This window comes from Artemia sp. Qi Xiang Cuo, chromosome 15 (genome assembly GCF_049724085.1).
Source record: "Artemia sp. Qi Xiang Cuo chromosome 15, ASM4972408v1, whole genome shotgun sequence".
NCBI lineage: Eukaryota > Metazoa > Arthropoda > Branchiopoda > Anostraca > Artemiidae > Artemia > Artemia sp. Qi Xiang Cuo.
In genome coordinates, this window is record NC_142808.1 from 2,819,683 (window position 1) to 2,839,370 (window position 19,688).

The window sequence follows — 19,688 nt, forward strand, 5'->3', positions numbered from 1 at the left end:
CCTTGTATGCCCCCAGGGCATAACTTAAAACCCTTGCCCTGACGGTTTTGGGGGAGTTTCCTCCTCAAAAACATATTTTCTATCTGGAAATCAGCTATATTGAACAAAATGACTATCTTAAAACTTTGATTGGATGTTTTTGGGGGACTGATTGGCGTCGGGGGGGGGGCAGTTGCCCACTAATAAATTTCGACTATTAAAACAGGTACTAGCCGTTTGAATTTCCAATCGAATGAGCTTGTTTTAAAGTTCCTACAACAACTCCTTCTATAAAAAACCTTGTATGCCACCAGGGTATACCTTAAAACCCTTGCCCTGAGAGTTGTGGGGGAGTGTTCTCCTAAAAAAAATATTTTTTATCTGGAAATCAACTACGCTGTACAAAATGGTTATATAAAAATTTCGTTTGTATGTGTTTGGGGGAATGTTGTGCGTGGGGGGGGGGCTAGTTGCCCTCCAATCACTTTCGACTATTAAAAAGGGCACTAGCCACTCCAATTTCCAATCGAAAAACCCCTTTTCGAAGTTTCTACGACGACTCCTTCGATACGAAGTGCCTGGGTATGGAAAAAAAAAAAAAAACCAAAAACACATTGTGCCCACATCGTTCTTTACTTAGGCAGCGCTAGCGCGCTGCCTATGATGATCCTTCCAATTTCCTTTATTATTTAATACAAACCCTAAATACTTAAAAGTTGTACTTTTTTTCAACTCAATACCCTTAAATAAAAATTTTTCATTATTTTTATTTGTCCCAAAAACTACAATTTCAGTGTTTTGGATATTTAATCTCATTTTCTTTTTTTCGAAATAAACATGTAATATGTTCAACAATATTTGCAAATCTTTGGCGTTTCTAGCTATCAGCGCCGTATCATCCGCAAATAACAACAGAGACAAAGCTAAATTTCCTAAACTCACTGTTGGCGCCCATTTTTCCTCAAAAAACTCAACAATATAATTAATATATAAACAAAATAGCCTTGGTGACAAGGTGCTACCCTGTTTAACTCCTACTTCACAACTAAATAAATCCGCAAACCCTTTCCCTGCTACCTTAACCATTCCTCTTGTTAGCCTTTACATATCACACACTAGTCAAACAGAAATACGGGGAAGTCCTATCCTCAACAATTCTACGCACAAGAAAATCCTATCAACACTATCGAATGCTCTCTCAAAATCTACAAAAGCTACCAATAAATTACTCTTACCTCTACTATACTTTTCTATCAACGCCTGAAGTACAAATACCCTGTCAACTGTGCTATATCCTTCCCTGAATCCACCATGTTCCTCACAAATTATTCATCTTTAACCAATTAGCTTGCCTATTATCAATCAATTTCTCTAGAATCTTACTTAAACATGGTACCATGGCTATAGGCCTATAGTTGCAATGCAACCTCGCATTACTTTTTTTAAATAAAGGTAATATTAAAGACGTCGTCCATTTTGAAATCCAAATACCTGATGAAGCATACTATTAAACAGCAGCATAAAAATTGGCATAACTAAACTTGAAAACTTTTTATATAAAGGAGCAAGAATTCCATCAATTCCAGGATCTGTTCCTCCATCCAATTTCTTTAACACATGAGCAACCTCCTCAATATCTACCTCCTCTGCTAACGAATAATCCCCCTCCCTCATAGGGTAATTATATTCCTCCGAAATATTCCCAAATTCTTTATCACACCACTTACTAAGATCTCCTTCTTCTTTACTTGCGAAATGTTCCGGCCAGCTATTTGGATCTGGGATTCCCTCTGGCGCTTTTCCTTGTTTTTGGTTTACCCTTCTACAAAATTCCTTCATATTACTCTCCAAGTAAAAACGGCTCATTTGCTCGATTTGACGTGTATTAAAATCTCTTTTCTTTACTTTTATTAACCTCTTATGGCATCTCCTAACCTCGCGAAACCTTACCAATAGTGTTGCTTTCTCAACCTCATCTCTAGCTTGCTTTACCCGATTCAAGGCTCTGATAACAAATTTTTACTACTTAAACAATCAAGGTCGTAAAAACTTTCACTAACTGGTTTTAATGAACTCAATACTGGCGCTGATAGCTCCAGTAATAACGTATTAAAATTAGCTTCTTATTCATCACTAGAATCACTACTTAACCTTAGCTGCTCTAGTCTCTGACAAACCTGCTCTTTACTAAATATAGCGCTTAATGCATTCTGTTTGCCCTCACTCTACTCTCTCTTTAGCTGTCTACTTGGTGAAGTATACCTAAACCGCAAAGAACTATATTCATTAACTCTACACTCAAGGCCTAAGCTTAACTTAATTGGTAGGTGGTCAGACAACTGAATATTCAAAACCAACATTCACTGATTCCACATCCAAACGAAGGTCAACCAAAACATGATCAATAATACTAGGCCTCAGACCCGAAATGCAAGTATAATCACCCCTTGACTTATCCACCCCAAACTTATCCACCCCATTTCCAATCCCAACTCCAACCACCGAAAAAAGTGCCAGGAGTCTTCTACCCCAAACATTAACTTTTCTTTTATCATCCATGCTCTTTCTGGGGATCCTATACATATGAGCAACAACATCATAAACGGCCGATATATCAACAACAGGCAGCTCAACCAGATCAGCTGTATAAGCATTAAAGTCTCCTACCAGCAATTTTCATGGAACATAAATTTACTACAAAAAACTAGCTTCTGTTTGTAATATAGACCATGTATCTTCTGCAGTATATGAGCTAGATTGCGGTGGGACATAAGCTGCAGAAACCAACAATTTCAGACCTGAGCGACATACCAATCTAATCCAAACAAGGTTTTCTGATTCACTTTTCAGCTTATTGAAAGACAAAAAAGAATTATTCTTTAAAAGCACTAAGATACCACCGTAATGCCGGGTGTTCCTTGACACCGAACGGGCAACATTTTCGGTTATGAAACCGCAAAAAGATGGCACTTCATCACCACTGTGCCATGACTCTACTAACGCAACAAAATCAAATTTTGTTATTTCAAGTTCCACTTCACTTCTTTTTATTCCTTAGTCCTTGAACATTCCAAGACACAAACTTGACCACGTTTTCTCGCGTATGGCCTGCGTACCGCTAATTTGTGTTTATACTTTGATCAGCTGCAAGATTGAATGGTGTCTCTGGAGGAATTCTCTGTGATTCACTGAAATCCATCCTGTAGTAGTCTTTACGTGTGTTATGTGTCAATCTTCCTATATTACCATAGTACGGGCTACCACCACTAGTGTCACCTCTTCCCCGGCCACCACGAACATTTTTTGGAGGATTCCTCAGTAGATCATTGGGACTGATTATTTCTGCACTCTTACGTACTCTTGGTCGCTGGGGCATAGCTTGTGCATCTACAACTGTATCGGTATCGCTGTCTTCACTACCGGAATTTTCTCCCCGAACTTTCAAAGTAGGGCTGATTCACTGCAACAGATGACATGGGGGGGGGTGCCTCTCTACTAGGAGCTTGGTCCACACTAGCATTTTAGCCTGAAAAGCCTGGTTTACGATGCTTTCTAAAACTTCCAACTGCCAAATCGTACGTAAACGTCCGCCCTTCAATGAACAGCTTGGTGCTCCTGAGTTCAGCATTTCTTCCTTCTGCTACAGCCCTATCAAGCAATGGCCTTAAATGCCTACGGGCTTCCCTTTGTGCGTAGGTATAATCGGGAGCAAATTTAACTCTAAACATCCTCAAAGGTCCATTATTACGTAAGATGTAATCGCGCAATTCTGCCACATTAAACTTGATTACCACTGGTTCAGTAGCACCCAATCGGTAAACGTCCTTAATTGCATAACTTGATATATCAAGAGATCGAAATACCTGTTTAAATAGTTCCATGACTTCCTCCTTTAACGTTTTACCAGGCTGTTGTGGTATAAAATCATACAAAATAAGATTTGCCCTCCTGAATTCTGCTTCTAACAAATCCGCTCTGTGATTTGTTGCCGACAAACGTTCAGTCATAGCACTCATATCTCTTGTCATTTTCTCGTTATTTGCTAAGGCTTGAGATAATTGTACTCGTACCCGGCCGAATTCCTGCTGTATTTCTAAAACGTCCGATGACAATTTCAGTAGGAGATCCAACTTGAAACTTATCTCCTGGAGATGTTGGTTCACCGCAGTTGCTTCCGTTGCATTTGCTTTATCAAAAGTACCGCCATTCTAAAATCCTTGTGCACTTGTTCACTGCGTGTTTTGCATTTTTGGCGCAAAAAAATCACTTGCAAATTGCAATACAAAAGGCTAATCCAAAGAATAGACCAATATCAAGTCCAAAGATAATCAAGTTCGTTCACTGGTTGTAATATATCACTATGCAAATTGCAATGCAAAACGCCAAACCAAAGAATAGTCAAATATCAAAGTCCAAGGATAATCGAGTTCGTTCACCGGTAGTAATATTAATTACAATTTTGCTTACTCCAGAAAAGTCAATTGCGCAACAAATTTCACCTGTATTTTAATCCGTTTAGTTGAAGAAACCAGTTATTTATTGATCAGAGACTATAAAATAACCATTTTCAAGCTGGGTGTTCTCTGAATGAATGATAGTGAAATACTTTCACTAGCATGAATGCTAGTGAAATAGGGGGGGGTTGATACCCCGCCACACACCTTGTATTTTCCCAAAATGCATCTGATAGAAATTTTGATATGGCCATTTGTTGTTGTAGAAACTTCAAAAAGAGCTGATTCAATTGGAAATTGATAACTAATCCTCTCTCACATCCACCATTTCCCCAAATGGTCGCCGATGTTTCCCCCCCCCCAGCGATTACCCCCCAGAAAATACTCCCCCCCCAGAAAATACCCCCCCCAGAAATTACCCCCCCCAGCGATTACCCCTCCGAAATTACCCCCCCCCCCCCATGGAAATGTGTTTTATTCTTTTAATTTCCATTGGGGGAAGGACTTTTGGTACTTGTGTATTATGCACCACTTAATTAAGTTTACACTGTGTAAAATTTGAGAACACATTGTTTTTTTTTGTTAGTTTCTTTGTTACTTTAGAAATAAATTTGGGCTATAGATTTGCACATTAGGGGGGGGGGCGTAAAGTATAGCGGGTCTGCACGCAAAATGTGTTTGGTACAATTGTTCTGCATATTAGATAGATAGATAGATAATGTATTTTAAAGCCAAATATACAGCCATAAACACAGTAAAATAACATAAATGAAAGGCACAAATAACATAAACTTTGATGAGCAATAATCATAAAACACTTAAATGAAACACTACATTAACCTAATAATAGTACTTAATACTTGGAAAAACGGTCATTGAACAAAATAAAACGTTCAACACTTGGAAAAAAACTTAACACTACATTTACTTTATGCTGAGATTTTTTTTTTATTTCTTTTGATAGTAAAAAAAATTTACAAACAATTTCGAAATCCCAGTATTTGTTATTCTAAGCCCCAATAAAGTGCCATCGATACCAGCCACAGCTTGTTCTGCTCTTTTTTCGAGAGTGAATGAGCTGCATTTCCAGTTAAAGAAAATTTCCAACCAGTTCGAGGCATATTCCAACCATCTCCCGCCACTTCCACAGTTTAGAGCCAGTCTCTCGAAACCAGCCAATAGCCATTCTACTATTGTTGTCTTTAAATTGCCACCGTCTATTAGTGATCCGACAAGCCATAAGGACTTTATCGACCAACCAAGTGGTCATGATTTGAATACTAGTGTGAGGCCATTGAGAGATACACTTTTTGTGAATATTGAGAAATCTGTAGCCTCTGATTTCTGTGAGTCTTTGAAGTCGGTTGTTTCGGGTGCTGGCTCAAAGATTTTGCAGAAGCGGTACCTCAGAATAGTAAAAGGAATCCCGCTGTCATTTAGTGCTAGTGAATTCAAAATGCACCCTGGAGTCGAGGACGCAAGTCGATTTTGGTCGTCCCAAACTATCAAGCTGGTCTTGTCGGACTTGATTGGTAAAAGTGACGCGATAAAAAATGGATAAAAAGCGGATACGAGATTTTCAACGTTTATGACTTTATAAGTGTACAGCGTTGTTGCTTTAAGTGCAGGTCTCCTGATCACGTTCTAAACAAATGCAACAGTCAAGTGGAAAAATGAGCGTGCTGTGCAGGCAATCACTCTTCTTCGAAAGATGCGCCGTGTACTAACATCCCTTATTGTGCGAACTGCAACGGGTCACACACTTCGTATAGTCTATTGCGTCCAGTGCTCAAATCTCGTATTGCGGCCGGCTTGAAAAAATTATGTTGCAAAAGTTCTCAGTTATTTCGTACAATATAAACGGAACGCGTAGGAAAGAGCACATCATTGATGAACTTTCGTGCAAATATCTTCTGTCTTCAAGAGCATCTTTTATCATCAGCTAATACCAATCTGCTGAAATGGAGGGGAATCACATTGCGTTTGTGAATGCTGCACAGTCTACGTTTGGTAGACCTTCTGGAGGCCTCGCCCGTATTTTGAAACGTAGTTCTTTTTCATTGGGGACGCCAGTGCTGTTCCACAGTGAAGAAAACATCTTGGCCGTGCGAATTGCTGATCTGGTATTTATTAATATATATTTTCCTTGTGATCGTAAATCTGTTCAGTCACTGAATAAGTTTGCCAAGACTTGTAGTGTTTTGAAAAAAGTGGCTGAATCTGCATCATCTTTTGGTTACCAATTTGTTGTTGCTGGGGATTTTAATGCTGATTTGTTGAATGCAAACCTCCGATCGGATATGGTTTTCCAGTCTTTGTCCGAGTTTAAGCTACTGGATAAGAATCGTTCATTTTATATATCCATCATTCTGGGAGCCATACTAATATAGATCACGTTCTTTGTTCTCCAAATTTATCGGTTCCAATTGTTTCTGTTCACGAAACAGAATATGATATAGACCACCTACTAATTTCCTTTTCGTTTGATATCTCTCTGTCACCAGATATTTCACGCGTAAATCTTAGATGGTTTACGAGGCGAAATTGGAATAAGGCTAACTGGGCGCTCTACATTTCTACTCTTACAGCTCTTTTGTCTACTATAAAAGTTCCTTTTCAGCTACTTCAGGTTGGATCTAAATTTGTAAATGATAAGAATTTGTTGAACAAATACTATTTTGATATTATATCATTTATGAAGGAAGCCGAAAGAATGGTCGCTCCCGAGGAGCGTGTAAAATTTAATACGTGGAAGCCTGAATGGTCGTGGGACCCAGGTCTAAAAACAGTGAAAAATAAAGCCAAATTTTGGCTGCGTATATGGGTTTCTTGCGGACGGCCACTTAACGGCATAGTATTTGAGCTTAAACAGAAAACTAAGCTAGAGTGTAAAAAGCGTTTACAATCTGCAAAACCTAAAATTTGTAAGTTCCCGACAAATAATTTAGATTGGAAAAAGGTAGTAAATTCAGATAAAATTGATGATTCTTTTTCAACGAGTACCCCAATTAGTCCTGCTGCTTGGTGCAATTATTATTATCATATTTTTAACACCGTAAACCATCTCGTTTATGCTACATTTATGAAGCTTTTTAATTTTGCGCTTCCTGCCTCACTCCGCCAGAACCAGATCCTCCCAGTTCATTTATCTTCGGTGGTACTAGCTATGAAGAAACTCAATTCAAGTTCTTCTGATGTTGATGGCATAATTGCCAAACACCTAAAGGTTGATTGTCCAGCTCTTGCCCAACATCGACAACTTCTTTTCCAAATGTGTTTATGTACCTCGTTTATGCCTGAAAGTTTTTTGTGCGGAAGAGTTACCTCAATTTTGAAAAAAGGAAAATTTTCGATTGAGTGTGCATCTTACAGGCCAATAACGGTTTCTTGCAATATAAGTAAAATTTTCGAGTATCTTCTCCTTCCTTCTGTTAACTCTTCCGCATACTTCGGTGAAAACCAGATCGGGTTTTCAGCTGGGGTAGGTTGCCAGCAAGGACGTCGAGTTTTGGCGAATGTTCTTACTGAGGCGACTAAAAATGGATTCGAGTTATATTTATGTGCCTTGTATCTCTCGAAGGCCTTTGACACTGTTACCCATTCCCAAGCAATTTTTTCCCATTTTAGTCACGGTATTAACATTTCGGTAATTTTTCTTCTTAGATATTGGTATTCCAAGTCTTCTTTGCGGATTAAAACGGACATGAATGTTTCCGAAAGCAAAATTCCAGTGCGGCGTGGGTTCCGGCAGGGTGCCGTCCTTTCTCCTTTTATTTTTAAATTTTGTATATCATCTGTTCTTTCTTCTATCCCACCCACTTGCATTCTTAATTCCGTTAACATCTCTTATCTTGCTTAGGCAGATGGTATCCTTTTGATCAGTAGGACTAAAAAGGGGCTTTCCCTGTCTGTCTCAACATTAGCATCTAAACTTTATACCATTGGACTTTTTCTTAATCTTTCAAAGTGTGAATATCTCTCATTTAATAGTAATAATATGATCCCTCTAGTTTGCGGATCTTTTTCCGTCCCGTCGGTTCCTTCTTTCCGGTGGCTGGGTATCAATGTTAGCAAAACACAAAAATCTTTCCGAAAGCTCATCGTCGCTGATTGCAAGAAGAAAATTCAGTTAAGTTATTCTAAAATTGTTGCAAATCGAGGCAGATACAATAGAAAGTCTCTTGCTAAATTATATTCGGTTTTTACAGATCACTCGGTTATGTTTCTATCTGGAATTTACCCTATTTTTCACCAAAAAGACATAAGATTACTTTATTCATATATTTCCGGTTTTCCCGCTTTCTATTGTATCTGCCTCCATGGTATAGAAATCGGAACCTCATATCTGTTTAAGGTCCTCCGGATATTGGGTCAAGGCTTACGGAACTTGCCGTCTATATATAAGTATCTGCCATCCCACAGTGGCTTTACTCGTTTGCTGTATTTTTTTTATTTTTTTTAATTTTTTTTTTTTGAAGTGTTGTTGAAGTTGTTTGTTTTGCATTTTTTAATTTTCCGCAATAGTAATTTAAATTCGCTATATTCATGAACAGGTAATATTCAAACATTCCAAATATGAAGGTCTAAATTATTAAATGATGCTGAGGATTTTTTTTTGTATCTTGAACGTTTTTCTTTTCTTTGGTTACTGTGCTCTTGTGAAGTTTTCAAGTTTTATGTACTCATGTATGTAGTGTATTATCTATTTTTTTCTTTATACTCCACAATTATCATTTTTGTATATGATGTGGGTTAAAAATAAATTATTAATGGCTAATTGTATTAAGTTGAAACTTCCAGGACTTGATGAGAGGGATGTACAACTGACCAAAAGGTAATAGGTTAATACTACTGCTGGTAGTAGTACTATTGCTATTCAATACTATTACTAGTAATATCAATACTACTACTGTGACTACTATTACTACTATGCATAAGGGCATAAAAGTGAAATTTTTAGGGGGGAAGATGAACTAAATCACAACATGCTCTTTGTATGCAGGTTGTCAAAAGGGTGTAATAGCAATATCTTAGGGACAATTAGGTGTGTGAAAATGAAACTAACAGGGCTTGTCATGAGGGATATTGAACTAACCAAAAGGTAATATTTGCACCCTTAGCTTCTGCTTCTACTTATACTACTGCTACTGTTGCTATTATTACTACCTCTATTACTGCTACTCCCACTAAAGCATAGGCTACTACAATTACTTCTACAGCCACTCCTACTGCTATTAAAACTAAGGAGCTGAAAACAAAATATGTTTGAACTGTTTTCATATTTCTTACTTTCATAAATAAAAAAAATATCAAAATTTTTAAGGTATAAATATCAGTATATGTCAATTGAACTGACAACCCAATTTCATTTGTTTTTTTGTTGTTGTTTTTTTCAGTAAAGTGCAAATTTTGCTCTGGTCCTGAGAAGGCATTCAGTCAATTGGGTGCCCAAAACAATAGACAATTTCTCTACCAGAAAAAATCCCCCCTGAAAATTTCTGTATACTTCTCAATACCCAATACTATATGTAAACATTGGGTAAAGTTCATAACTTACAGACCTTCCCCCGGAGACTCTGGGGGGTTACATCATCCTCAAAGACATAGTTATCGTATTTTTCGACCATGCTGAGCAAAACGGCTATCTCAAAATTTTGATTGGGTGACTTTGGGAAAAATGACTGTGGGAGGGGACCTTGTGGCTCTCCATTTTTTGGTCACTTGAAAAGGACACTAGAACTTACTTACCTTCGAATGAGCCCTCCAGCGATATTATAGGACCACTGGATGGATACGATCACCCCTGGAAAAAAAACACAAACAAATAAACACGCATCCATGATCTTTCTTCCGGCAAAAAATACAAAATTCCACATTTTTGCATATAGGAGCTTGAAACTGCTATAGTAGGGTTCTTTGATATGCTGAGTCTGATGGTGTTATTTTCATTAAAGTTCTATGACTTTTAGGAGGTGTTTCCCCTTTTTTTTGAAAATAAGGCAAATTTTCTTAGGCACATAACATTTGATGGGTTAAACTTGATAAAACATATATATTTGAAATCAGCATGAAAATCTGATTCTTTTGATGTATCTATTGGTATCAACATTCTGTTTTTTAGAGTGTTTGTTACTATTGAGCTGGGTTGCTCCTTACTTACAGTTCGTTGCCACGAACTGTTTGATATAAGAGAGAAAGAAAAAATTAGTCAGAATTTGTGGACTGAGCTGGTATACTAAAATGGCTTACACATTTAAAATTCATATTAAAAAGAGAATAGACATCTGCATCTCTTCTTCAGCAATATTAGAGGAAGTCTTAAAAAAAATTAAAAATCAAGTCCACATTTTTTCAGCAAAAATGCAAACACTTTAGAACAGAAAAATAAAAAGACAGAAGCAAACAACATGGAGACCAAAATGAAAAATTAAAAAGCTAACAAAACCGAAGAAAATAACAGTTGAAATTTAAAATAAATGAATTAAAAACAATACAATTTCAAGACATTTTTATACCCAACTTCTTCAACCTTGGTTACATTGTCATACTTGTGTAGCCCTGTGATAGTTTGCTTTTTTTTTCTCTTTGTGTGCTCTGTCATTTTCTTTTTTTGTGCAAAGACAGATCTTCAATAAATAATATTAATAAGCCCAAATCAAAAAAGGTCAGCAACTCACCAAAAATCTAATGACTAACAATGTTCTCATTTAGAGGCTAGGCAAGTAGGCTAACTAAGATTCTTTCAAGTGAAATAAATAGCAAAGCAAAGAACAACATCACATTTTGTCTTATTTTAAATAAAGCTTGTTTAGCACAGGACCCTTTAGATCTGAGGGGTCAGGAATTTCTATCATTTTGTGAATATGAAAGGTGACATAACATGTATAGACATGAAAAAACACATATCAAAAACAAAACAACATAAATCACATACTGAAGTCTACTAAAGATTTACCAAATATGTTGTTTTTTTCTTCTTTTTTTCATGACCATTTTGAGTTTTTATGTCAATTATACTATGCTGCTATACTATTATATATTAAAATTGGTTGTGAAACTCAAGGTCATTAGGATCTTTTCATTAGCTAAACTAATTCAGTTCACTGTTTTATATTAAGTTATTGCATGAATATTAGCAAAGAAATGTTCTTTATGGAGAATTGTTAATAACTAGATAGTGACTGATACAAAGAGTTTGTTGTAAAGTAATTGATATTTTTACAAATAGCCTATCATACATAAAATTCATTTTACAACTTTTTTTTTAGGTTCTGTAAATGAAAATCAGATTTTCCAAATGACAAGGCTACCCTGAATAAAGTAATTTTCAGTAAACCTCAACTCCTGCTACAATATTTTCTCATGAAATTTAAGTGACTGCAGAAATGGTGTTTTGCTATTCCAAGGGTGCTGTAGATTTGTTCTATGCAGTAGAAAAAAAAGACAAGCAGTTGGTGAATTCTTTTCTGCTATCAGGAAGGTCAGCAAGAGCAAAAGGTGAAGCAGGAATTACACCATTGCATATTGCTGCAGCTATTGGCAGCATTGATATATGTAAAGTAAGTATCATTGAGCAGAACTTGGTTAATTCAAAATTGAATTAGACCTGATATAATTAGAGAAAAAAGCTAGGAGCTATAGTTAAAGTAAGAAAGGTATAAAAACATCTTTTAATAACTTGGTTTTAGAAAATATTGTTGATTTGAAGTATAAATAAATTGTCTGGTTTCAACACAAAACAGTAGTGAACATAGAGCATAGAAGTAAGTAATACATGTAAGACTGTTAATAAGTGTCACTGTCTGAGCTATTGTAAAGTTTACTAAGGCTTACAATAAATGACACCACCAGGAAGTTTTCTATGGGGATGGGAGCAAGCTTAAAAAAATTTCAGAAGAAAGGGGGCTCATGCTTGAAAGAAGGCATTTATGCCAGAAAAGTATGATATTTTTTCAAATGTTACAAGATGGTATATTCTTATTTTTTCGTCTTTGTTTGAGGGAGAAGGTAGGCCTTCTATCCTCCATAGTGTCTAGGTTTATTTCTATTTTTATTTGCGTCTGAAAAATTAAATAATTTGCTTCTTTCATATATAATTACTAAATCTTAAAAAGATAAAAAAAGGCAGAATTTTAATATTTAATTTTAATACTGCATTGTTTTCGACGCTATGGGCTGCAGTTTGATTACTACTCACTCATAGAAAATGCTCTTTATTGTACATACATACATAACTGTGGAGCCAATTGATCTCTTGATTTCATACTTTGTTCACCTTTACCAATTTCTCTCTGCCAATCTTGTGTATCTGTGCATCTCACCACTTGTGCATCAGCTGTCCATTTGACACTCATCTCACCATTTGTGCATTAGCCCAGTTGGTAGTGTTTTTAATTTAATATAAATCTGAAATCACATTTTGATTCACATAGTGAAAAGAAATGCTACCAGAAACCTAGATAAGGTCAAACTTATACCCCCTTGTGCCAGGATGTTTGTGATATCTTGGCTGAATTTCAAGTTCCTTATTAATTATTCTACAGATCATCTATAGTTGTAAAGAGTGGTCAACAACTCTTAACATATCTATATATTGTTACGAGATAGATCACGCCATGCAGTATGCCAAACAGGCCGCAGTTCTGGTGTTTTGTTTTGGAATTGGTTCAAAATTACCCAAGTGGCCCAATACGGTCACGGTGGCCCCGGTTTTTCCCGGTCAGGATGTTAATACCGTGTTTTGACTCAGGTATGCATTCACAGATTTTGTTGTCTGCTCAGATGCATGGTGTTGATAAGTCTTAATACACACACTGGGAAATATGTATGGAAAATAAAAGGCTCAGGTAAAGGTACCAGGTGCTGATTCTTTAATCTTCTTGTCTCATTTCTGTTGTGAAGGGATTATGTCAAGGGGTTTTACTTCTTGGCCACTGTTCAGTAATAGTTTCATATTATTATGCCATGGAAACCGGTTCAGTCAGCATATATTTTCAGAGGTTTTGATGCTTTACTATGCTGATGATATTTTGAATGTTAGTAGACTACTTTTTTTGTTTTTCAATAACTTTTTTTTTCAATAATAGTTTCATAGTAGTAAGTTAGTAAGTAAATTTTATTGCACTAAAAGCCCTAGGGCCATGCCAATACAAAATAAAAAGGAAATTCTGTTTTCAATAACTGTCATATTATTATGCCATGGGAACCCCTTCAGTCAACATATATTTTTAGAGGTTTTGATGCTTCACTATGCTGATATTATTCTGAATGTTAGTAGACTACTTGTAGGCATCGGATATCACTGTTTTTTTTTTAGTTTCAATAACTTTTTCGTCAATAATAGTTTCATATTATTATGCCATGGGAACCAGTTCAGTCAATATGTGTTTTTAGAGGTTTTGATGCCTCATTACGCTGATGATATTCTGAATGTTAGTATCAATCAACAAGTGAAAATGACATCATTTTCATAAAATACTCAAAAAGTTTTACGCCAGCTCTGCCTCTCCCTCAGACTATCTATCTTGGATTTTTTCTCCAATTAACCATGGCTTGATGGCAACTTGGTTTTAATTTAAACTGATTTCGAACTAAAATCAAGTTGCCATGGCTAATTGGAGAAAAAACCAAGACTTGTAGGCACTGGAAATAACTTTTGTTTTTTTAGTTTTTCAATAACTTTTTTTTCAATAATAGTTTCATATTATTATGCAATGGGAAACGGTTCAGTCAACATATATTTTTAGAGGTTTTGATGCTTGACTACGCTGATGAAATGTTAGTAGACTACTTGTAGGCATTGGAAATAACTTCTTTTTTTAGTTTTTCAGTAACTTTCAGTTTTTCAACAATAGTTACATATTGTTATGCCATAGCAACCAGTTCTGTCAACGCATATGTTTAGACGTTCTGATGCTTCACTACGCTGATGATATTCTGAATGTTAATAGACTACTTGTAGGCATTGGAACTAATTTTTTTTTAGTTTTTCAATAATAGTTTTATATTATTCTGCCATGGGAACCAGTTCAGTCAACATGCATTTTCAGAGGTTTTGATGCTTCACTACGCTGATGACATTCTGAATGTTAGTAAACTACTTGTAGGCATATTTTTTTTAGTTGAGTCAAGAGTACATTAGCAGAGGTCTATCTTTCAACCCCCAGAAGAATGATGTTCTTGTATTTAATAGCCGTATTAAATGTAGAGTACCAGTTTATGTTAATTCTGGATCCCAACTATTAAATTTTTGCCTAAGATTATGTATCTCGGGCTTCCAATATGCAGCGACCTAAAAAATACTCTTGACTGCTTTGCAACACTTTTCACTGAGAAAAATGTAGAACTTTCGTTTTTACTTGCTCATGTATTTAATGTGTATGTTTTGCCACATGCGCCTTTGCTTCGTCCTCGGTAGTATTTACAGCGTCTGATCGCAAAAGTATTGGTTCAACTTTTTATAGATATTGCAGCTACCTGTTTCACCTTTCCTTTTGGATTTTTGTCGCAGGGTGGGCCCAACTAGATCAAGGCTCAAGTCTCAAAGAACCATTGTCTCCACACCCCAGGCGGCTGAGCTTGCAGAGTCATGCCACTAATTCTTACCCCAAGCCTGGACTTGGCAAGTTTTTAGCATCATCAGGACTTGAATCCACATCCCAAATGACATAGAACTGCTCAGTATACCATCTACTCGTGTATGGGTGGTCAGTCCAATTTGGATCAGAAGAACAAAAATATCTTATAAATACGGTATAGCTGACCTGTTCAAAGCTTTGGTAAATCTCCATGTTCAGTTTGCCAATGCGTTTGACCCGTGCCAATCATCATTGCGTGCTACAATACCTTAAATTGTTCTATCATCAATATTGCTATATTATTGCTATTTCTGTCGTATTTATTGATTCTGCAGTTTGGACCGTGTAGTCGAGCTGTGTTTTTGCAGTTGTTGCCCTTTTTATTGTTGTTGTTGTGGTTTCCTTTTTTCCTACTCCATTTACAACATTTTGTATGCTTGCTAATGGGTAGTAAAAATAAATAGTATATGCTAATAAATAAATTGAGTCTCATTTGATTGAAAATTAAATGTTTTGGTGCCCTTTTTAAGAGTCGAAAGTGATAGTACTAAAATAAAATTTAATTTTTGACAAAAGCTGCATCTTTTGGTAGCACAGGCATAATTGACAACTTAATTTGTTTTTTACTAAGTTTCAGCAAAGAACAAGCCAAAGGCTTGTTCCTATAATGTATGGCTACTATCTTAATCAAACAGGATCGAAACAATCAAATTAGCATCAATAACATCTCTTCTGGATACCCTAGTACTTTATATACTATTGTATACCCTAGTAATTTATATATTAATGCATAAATAGCCTATGGCTACTATCGTAATCAAACAGGATCAAACAATCAAATTAGCATCACTAATAGCTCTTCTGTATACCCTAGTACTTTATATATTATTGTATACCCTAGTAATTTATATATTAATGTGTAGATATGGCTACTATCGTAATCAAACAGGATCCAAACAATCAAATTAGCATCAATAACAGCGCTTCTGTATACCTTAGTACTTTATATATTATTGTACACCCTAGTAATTTATATATTAACGTAGAGATATGGCTACTATTGTAATCAAACAGGATCCAAGCAAGCAATTTAGCATCAATAACAGCTCTTCTGTTTACCCTAGTATCTTGAATCAATCCTGCCAGTCTTTGATTCACAATGACATAACCAGTAAGGTAGGTTGTTTTACCATGATGTGAATGCCATGTTATTTACGGTTCATTTTATGACAAAATATTGGTTTGGTTAGAACTAGATTATTATACCTACAAAATCCCAACTGTCTATAACGCTTACTAGCTTCCTCCTCTAAACAAAATTTGGCTACGCTAGGATATTGTCTATCCCTATTTCAAACAATGGGCATTAAAGTTCCCCTTTTGTCAAACAGTTTGTGGTAACGAACTGTATAATAAGAGCAACTCGTCTCAATAGTAACCGAAACTCTAAAAAGTGGAATTTTAATATCAATAGATACATCAAAAGAATTTAATTTTTATGCCAAATCCAGACATACAAGTTTCATTAAATTGAGTCTTACCCATCTAAAGTTATGTGGCTGAGGAAAGTTACCTCATATTCGAAAAAAATGGGAAACAGCTCCTAAAAGTAATAGAATCTTAATGAAAATCACCATCAGATTCAGCATATCAGAGAACCTTACTGTAGAGGTTTCAAGCTCCTATCTACAAAAATGTGTAATTTTGTATTTTTTGCCAGAAGAAAGATCACGGATGTGTGTTTATTTGATTTTTTCCACCAGGGGTCCGATCTGTTCTTGGTCTGATCTGATCTGTTTTCGGTATGTTCTGATCTATTCGTGGTTTAATCTGATCTGTTCTTGGTCTAATATGATCTGTTCTCGATCTGGTCTGATCTATTCTGAGTCTGATATGATTTGTTCTTGATCTGATTTGATCTGTTCTTTGTCTAATCTGATCTATTTCGGTCTGATCTGATCTGTTCTTTCACTGATCTGATCTGATCTCTGTCTGATCTGATCTGTTCTCGGTCTGATCTGATTTATTCTTGGTCTGATATGATCTGTTTGGTCTGATATGATCTGTTTTTGATCTTATCTGATCTATTCTCGGTCTGATCTGATTTGTTCTTTGTCTTATCTGTTCTGTTCTCGGTCTGATCTCGTCTATGCTCGAGTTGATCTTATCTGTTCTTTGTCTTATATGATCTGTTCTTGGTGTGACCTGATCTGTTCCCAGTCTTTTATGATCTGTTCTTGGTCTGATATGATCTGTTCTCAGTCTAATTTGATCTGTTTCTCTGTCTGATCTGATCTCTTCTTGCTCTTCTGATCTGTTCTTTTTGTCTTACCTGATCTGTTCTCTCTCTGATCTGATCTGTTCTGGGTCTGATCTGTTCTTGGTCTGATCTGATCTGTTCTTGGTCTGAAATGATCTGTTTTAGGTGTGATCTGACCTTTTCTCAGTCTGGTGTGATCTTTTCTTGGTCTGATTTGATCTGTTCTCGGTCTGATCTGATCTGTTCTCGGGTTGATCTGATTTGTTCTTTATCTGATCTGAAGAGTTCTTGGTCTCATCTGACCAGTTTTTGGTCTGATCTGATATGTTCTCGGTCTTATCTGATTTGTTCTCGGTCTGATATGATCTATTCTCGGTCCAGTGTGATCTGTTCTCGGTCTGATCTGATCTGTTCTTCGGTCTGATCTGATCTGTTCTTGGTCTGATCTGATCTGTTATTTGATCTGATCTGTTCTTTGATCTGACCTGTTCTTGGTCTGATCTGATCTATTTTTGGTCTTATTTGATCTTTTTGATCTGATCTGTTCTCGGGTTCATCTGATTTGTTCTTTGTCTGATCTGATGAGTTCTTGGTCTCATCTGACCTCATCTAGTGAGATCTCTTCTTGGTCTGATCTGATCTGTTTTTTGTCTTATCTGATCTGTTCTCGGTCTGATCTGATCTGTTTTCAGTCTGATCTAATCTGTTTTCGGTCTGATCTGATCTTTTCTTTGTCTTAACTGTTCTGTTCTCGGTCTGAACTGATCTATTCTCGGTTTGATCTAATCTGTTCTTTGTCTTTTGTGATCTATTCTTGGTCTGATCTGATTTGTTTTCGGTCTGATCTAATCTGTTCCCAGTCTTTTCTGATCTGTTCTTGCTCTGATATGATCTGTTCTCGGTCATATCTGATCTTTTCTTGGTCTGATCTGATCTGTTCTTTGTCTGATCTGATCTGTTCTCTGTTTGATATGATCTGATGTGGGTCTGATCTGATCGGTTCTTGGTCTGATCTGATCTGTTTTTGGTCTGATCTGATCTTTGGTCTGAAATGAGCTGTTTTCGGTGTGATCTGACCTTTACTCGGTGTGGTCTGATCTTTTCTTGTGTCTGATTTGATCTGTTCTTGGTCTGATATGATCTGTTTTCGGTCTGATATGGTCTGGTATCGGTCTGATCTGATCTGGTATCGGTCTGATCTGATCTGTTCTCGGTCTGATCGGATCTTTTCTTGGTTTGTTCCGATATGTTCTTAGTCTGATCTGTTCTCGGTATGATCTGATCACTTCTCAGGTTGATCTGATCTGTTCTCGGTATGATATAATCTGTCCTCGGTCTGATTAGATCTGTTTTTTGTCTGATATGATCTGTTTTTGGTCTGATCCGATCTGATCTGATCTGTTACTGATCTGATCTGATATGTTCTCGGTCTGATCTGATCTTTTCTCGGTCTGATCCGTTCTCGGTCTGATCTGATCTGTGCTTTGTCTGATCTGGTACGTTCTTAGTCTGATCTGATCTCTTCTTGGTCTGGTCTGATCTGTTCTCGGTGTGATCTGATATTTTCTCGGTCTTATATTGTCGGAATCTTGCCAGGGCTCTCGTGACGTCACAGGGCTATTGTAGAAATCTGGGAAGGGCATGTTGTCAAACTTTAAATGCCTATAGGCTACTACTATGGGGTATGTGTCTTGTTTTAATGGGGCTCCTATCGTATGGTGGGACAGGGTTCTTGTTGGAGTAATTGACCCCATACTGCTGCTACTGTGTCAAAGCTTGTCCACATGTTTCACTGCGTTTCTTACGATAGAAACAATTAAACTTCCATGTATCTCTAATTATACCAGCGTCGACCAGATAATCTTCTTTGATCAGATCCCAGACTGGAAGAATGTCTTTACCCCTGCTAATTATAGCAGCTTCTGCTTTTTTCCCAAGGTACTTTATTGTACCATCGTCGGAAGTTTTAGTAAGTTCTACATCTCCATAATGAAATAAATTTGTGGGGGCCAAATTTTCTAAGTTTTGCAAGTCTGCTATGACGCTATTTGTTAGTTTTCTCTTTTCTTTGGGAATAGTAAACGACCTAATTGGATTGACAGTAAATTTTATAAAGTGTTTTGTTTTACATTTTACACTTTTTGACCGAAAGACTTGAAAGATTTTATTACTTTTTGACTTTTTCTCTGAATGATTTTCATGTAAAATTTGTTTTTCAATTCCAGGTTCTTCTATGTCTATTGCTACATCAAAGCCAAATCGCGTGCTCATTTTTTTTCACCATTTCTTCAAAGTCTTCAACACTTTCTACTACCCAAGTTTCCATACAGGGATGGAAAAAGCTTCCTAATAACTCTATTTCCTCGTCAAAGTAGAATAACGGACTACTCGCTCTTTTTAAATCTGTTTTCTTGTCTC

At 36.5% G+C, this 19,688-nt stretch overlaps 1 protein-coding gene across 1 annotated transcript in view; it reads left to right on the forward strand.

The window, feature by feature from the left end:
• The window catches only part of LOC148943229 (ankyrin repeat domain-containing protein 16-like), a 61,395-nt gene that overhangs the window by 12,324 nt on the left and 29,383 nt on the right, over nucleotides 1-19,688 (forward strand). The window contains exon 2 of the mRNA XM_089101516.1: nucleotides 11,702-11,992. Coding sequence (XP_088957642.1) covers nucleotides 11,819-11,992 — 174 coding nt within the window. The 5' untranslated portion in view covers nucleotides 11,702-11,818. The remainder of the gene's footprint in view (nucleotides 1-11,701; nucleotides 11,993-19,688) is intronic.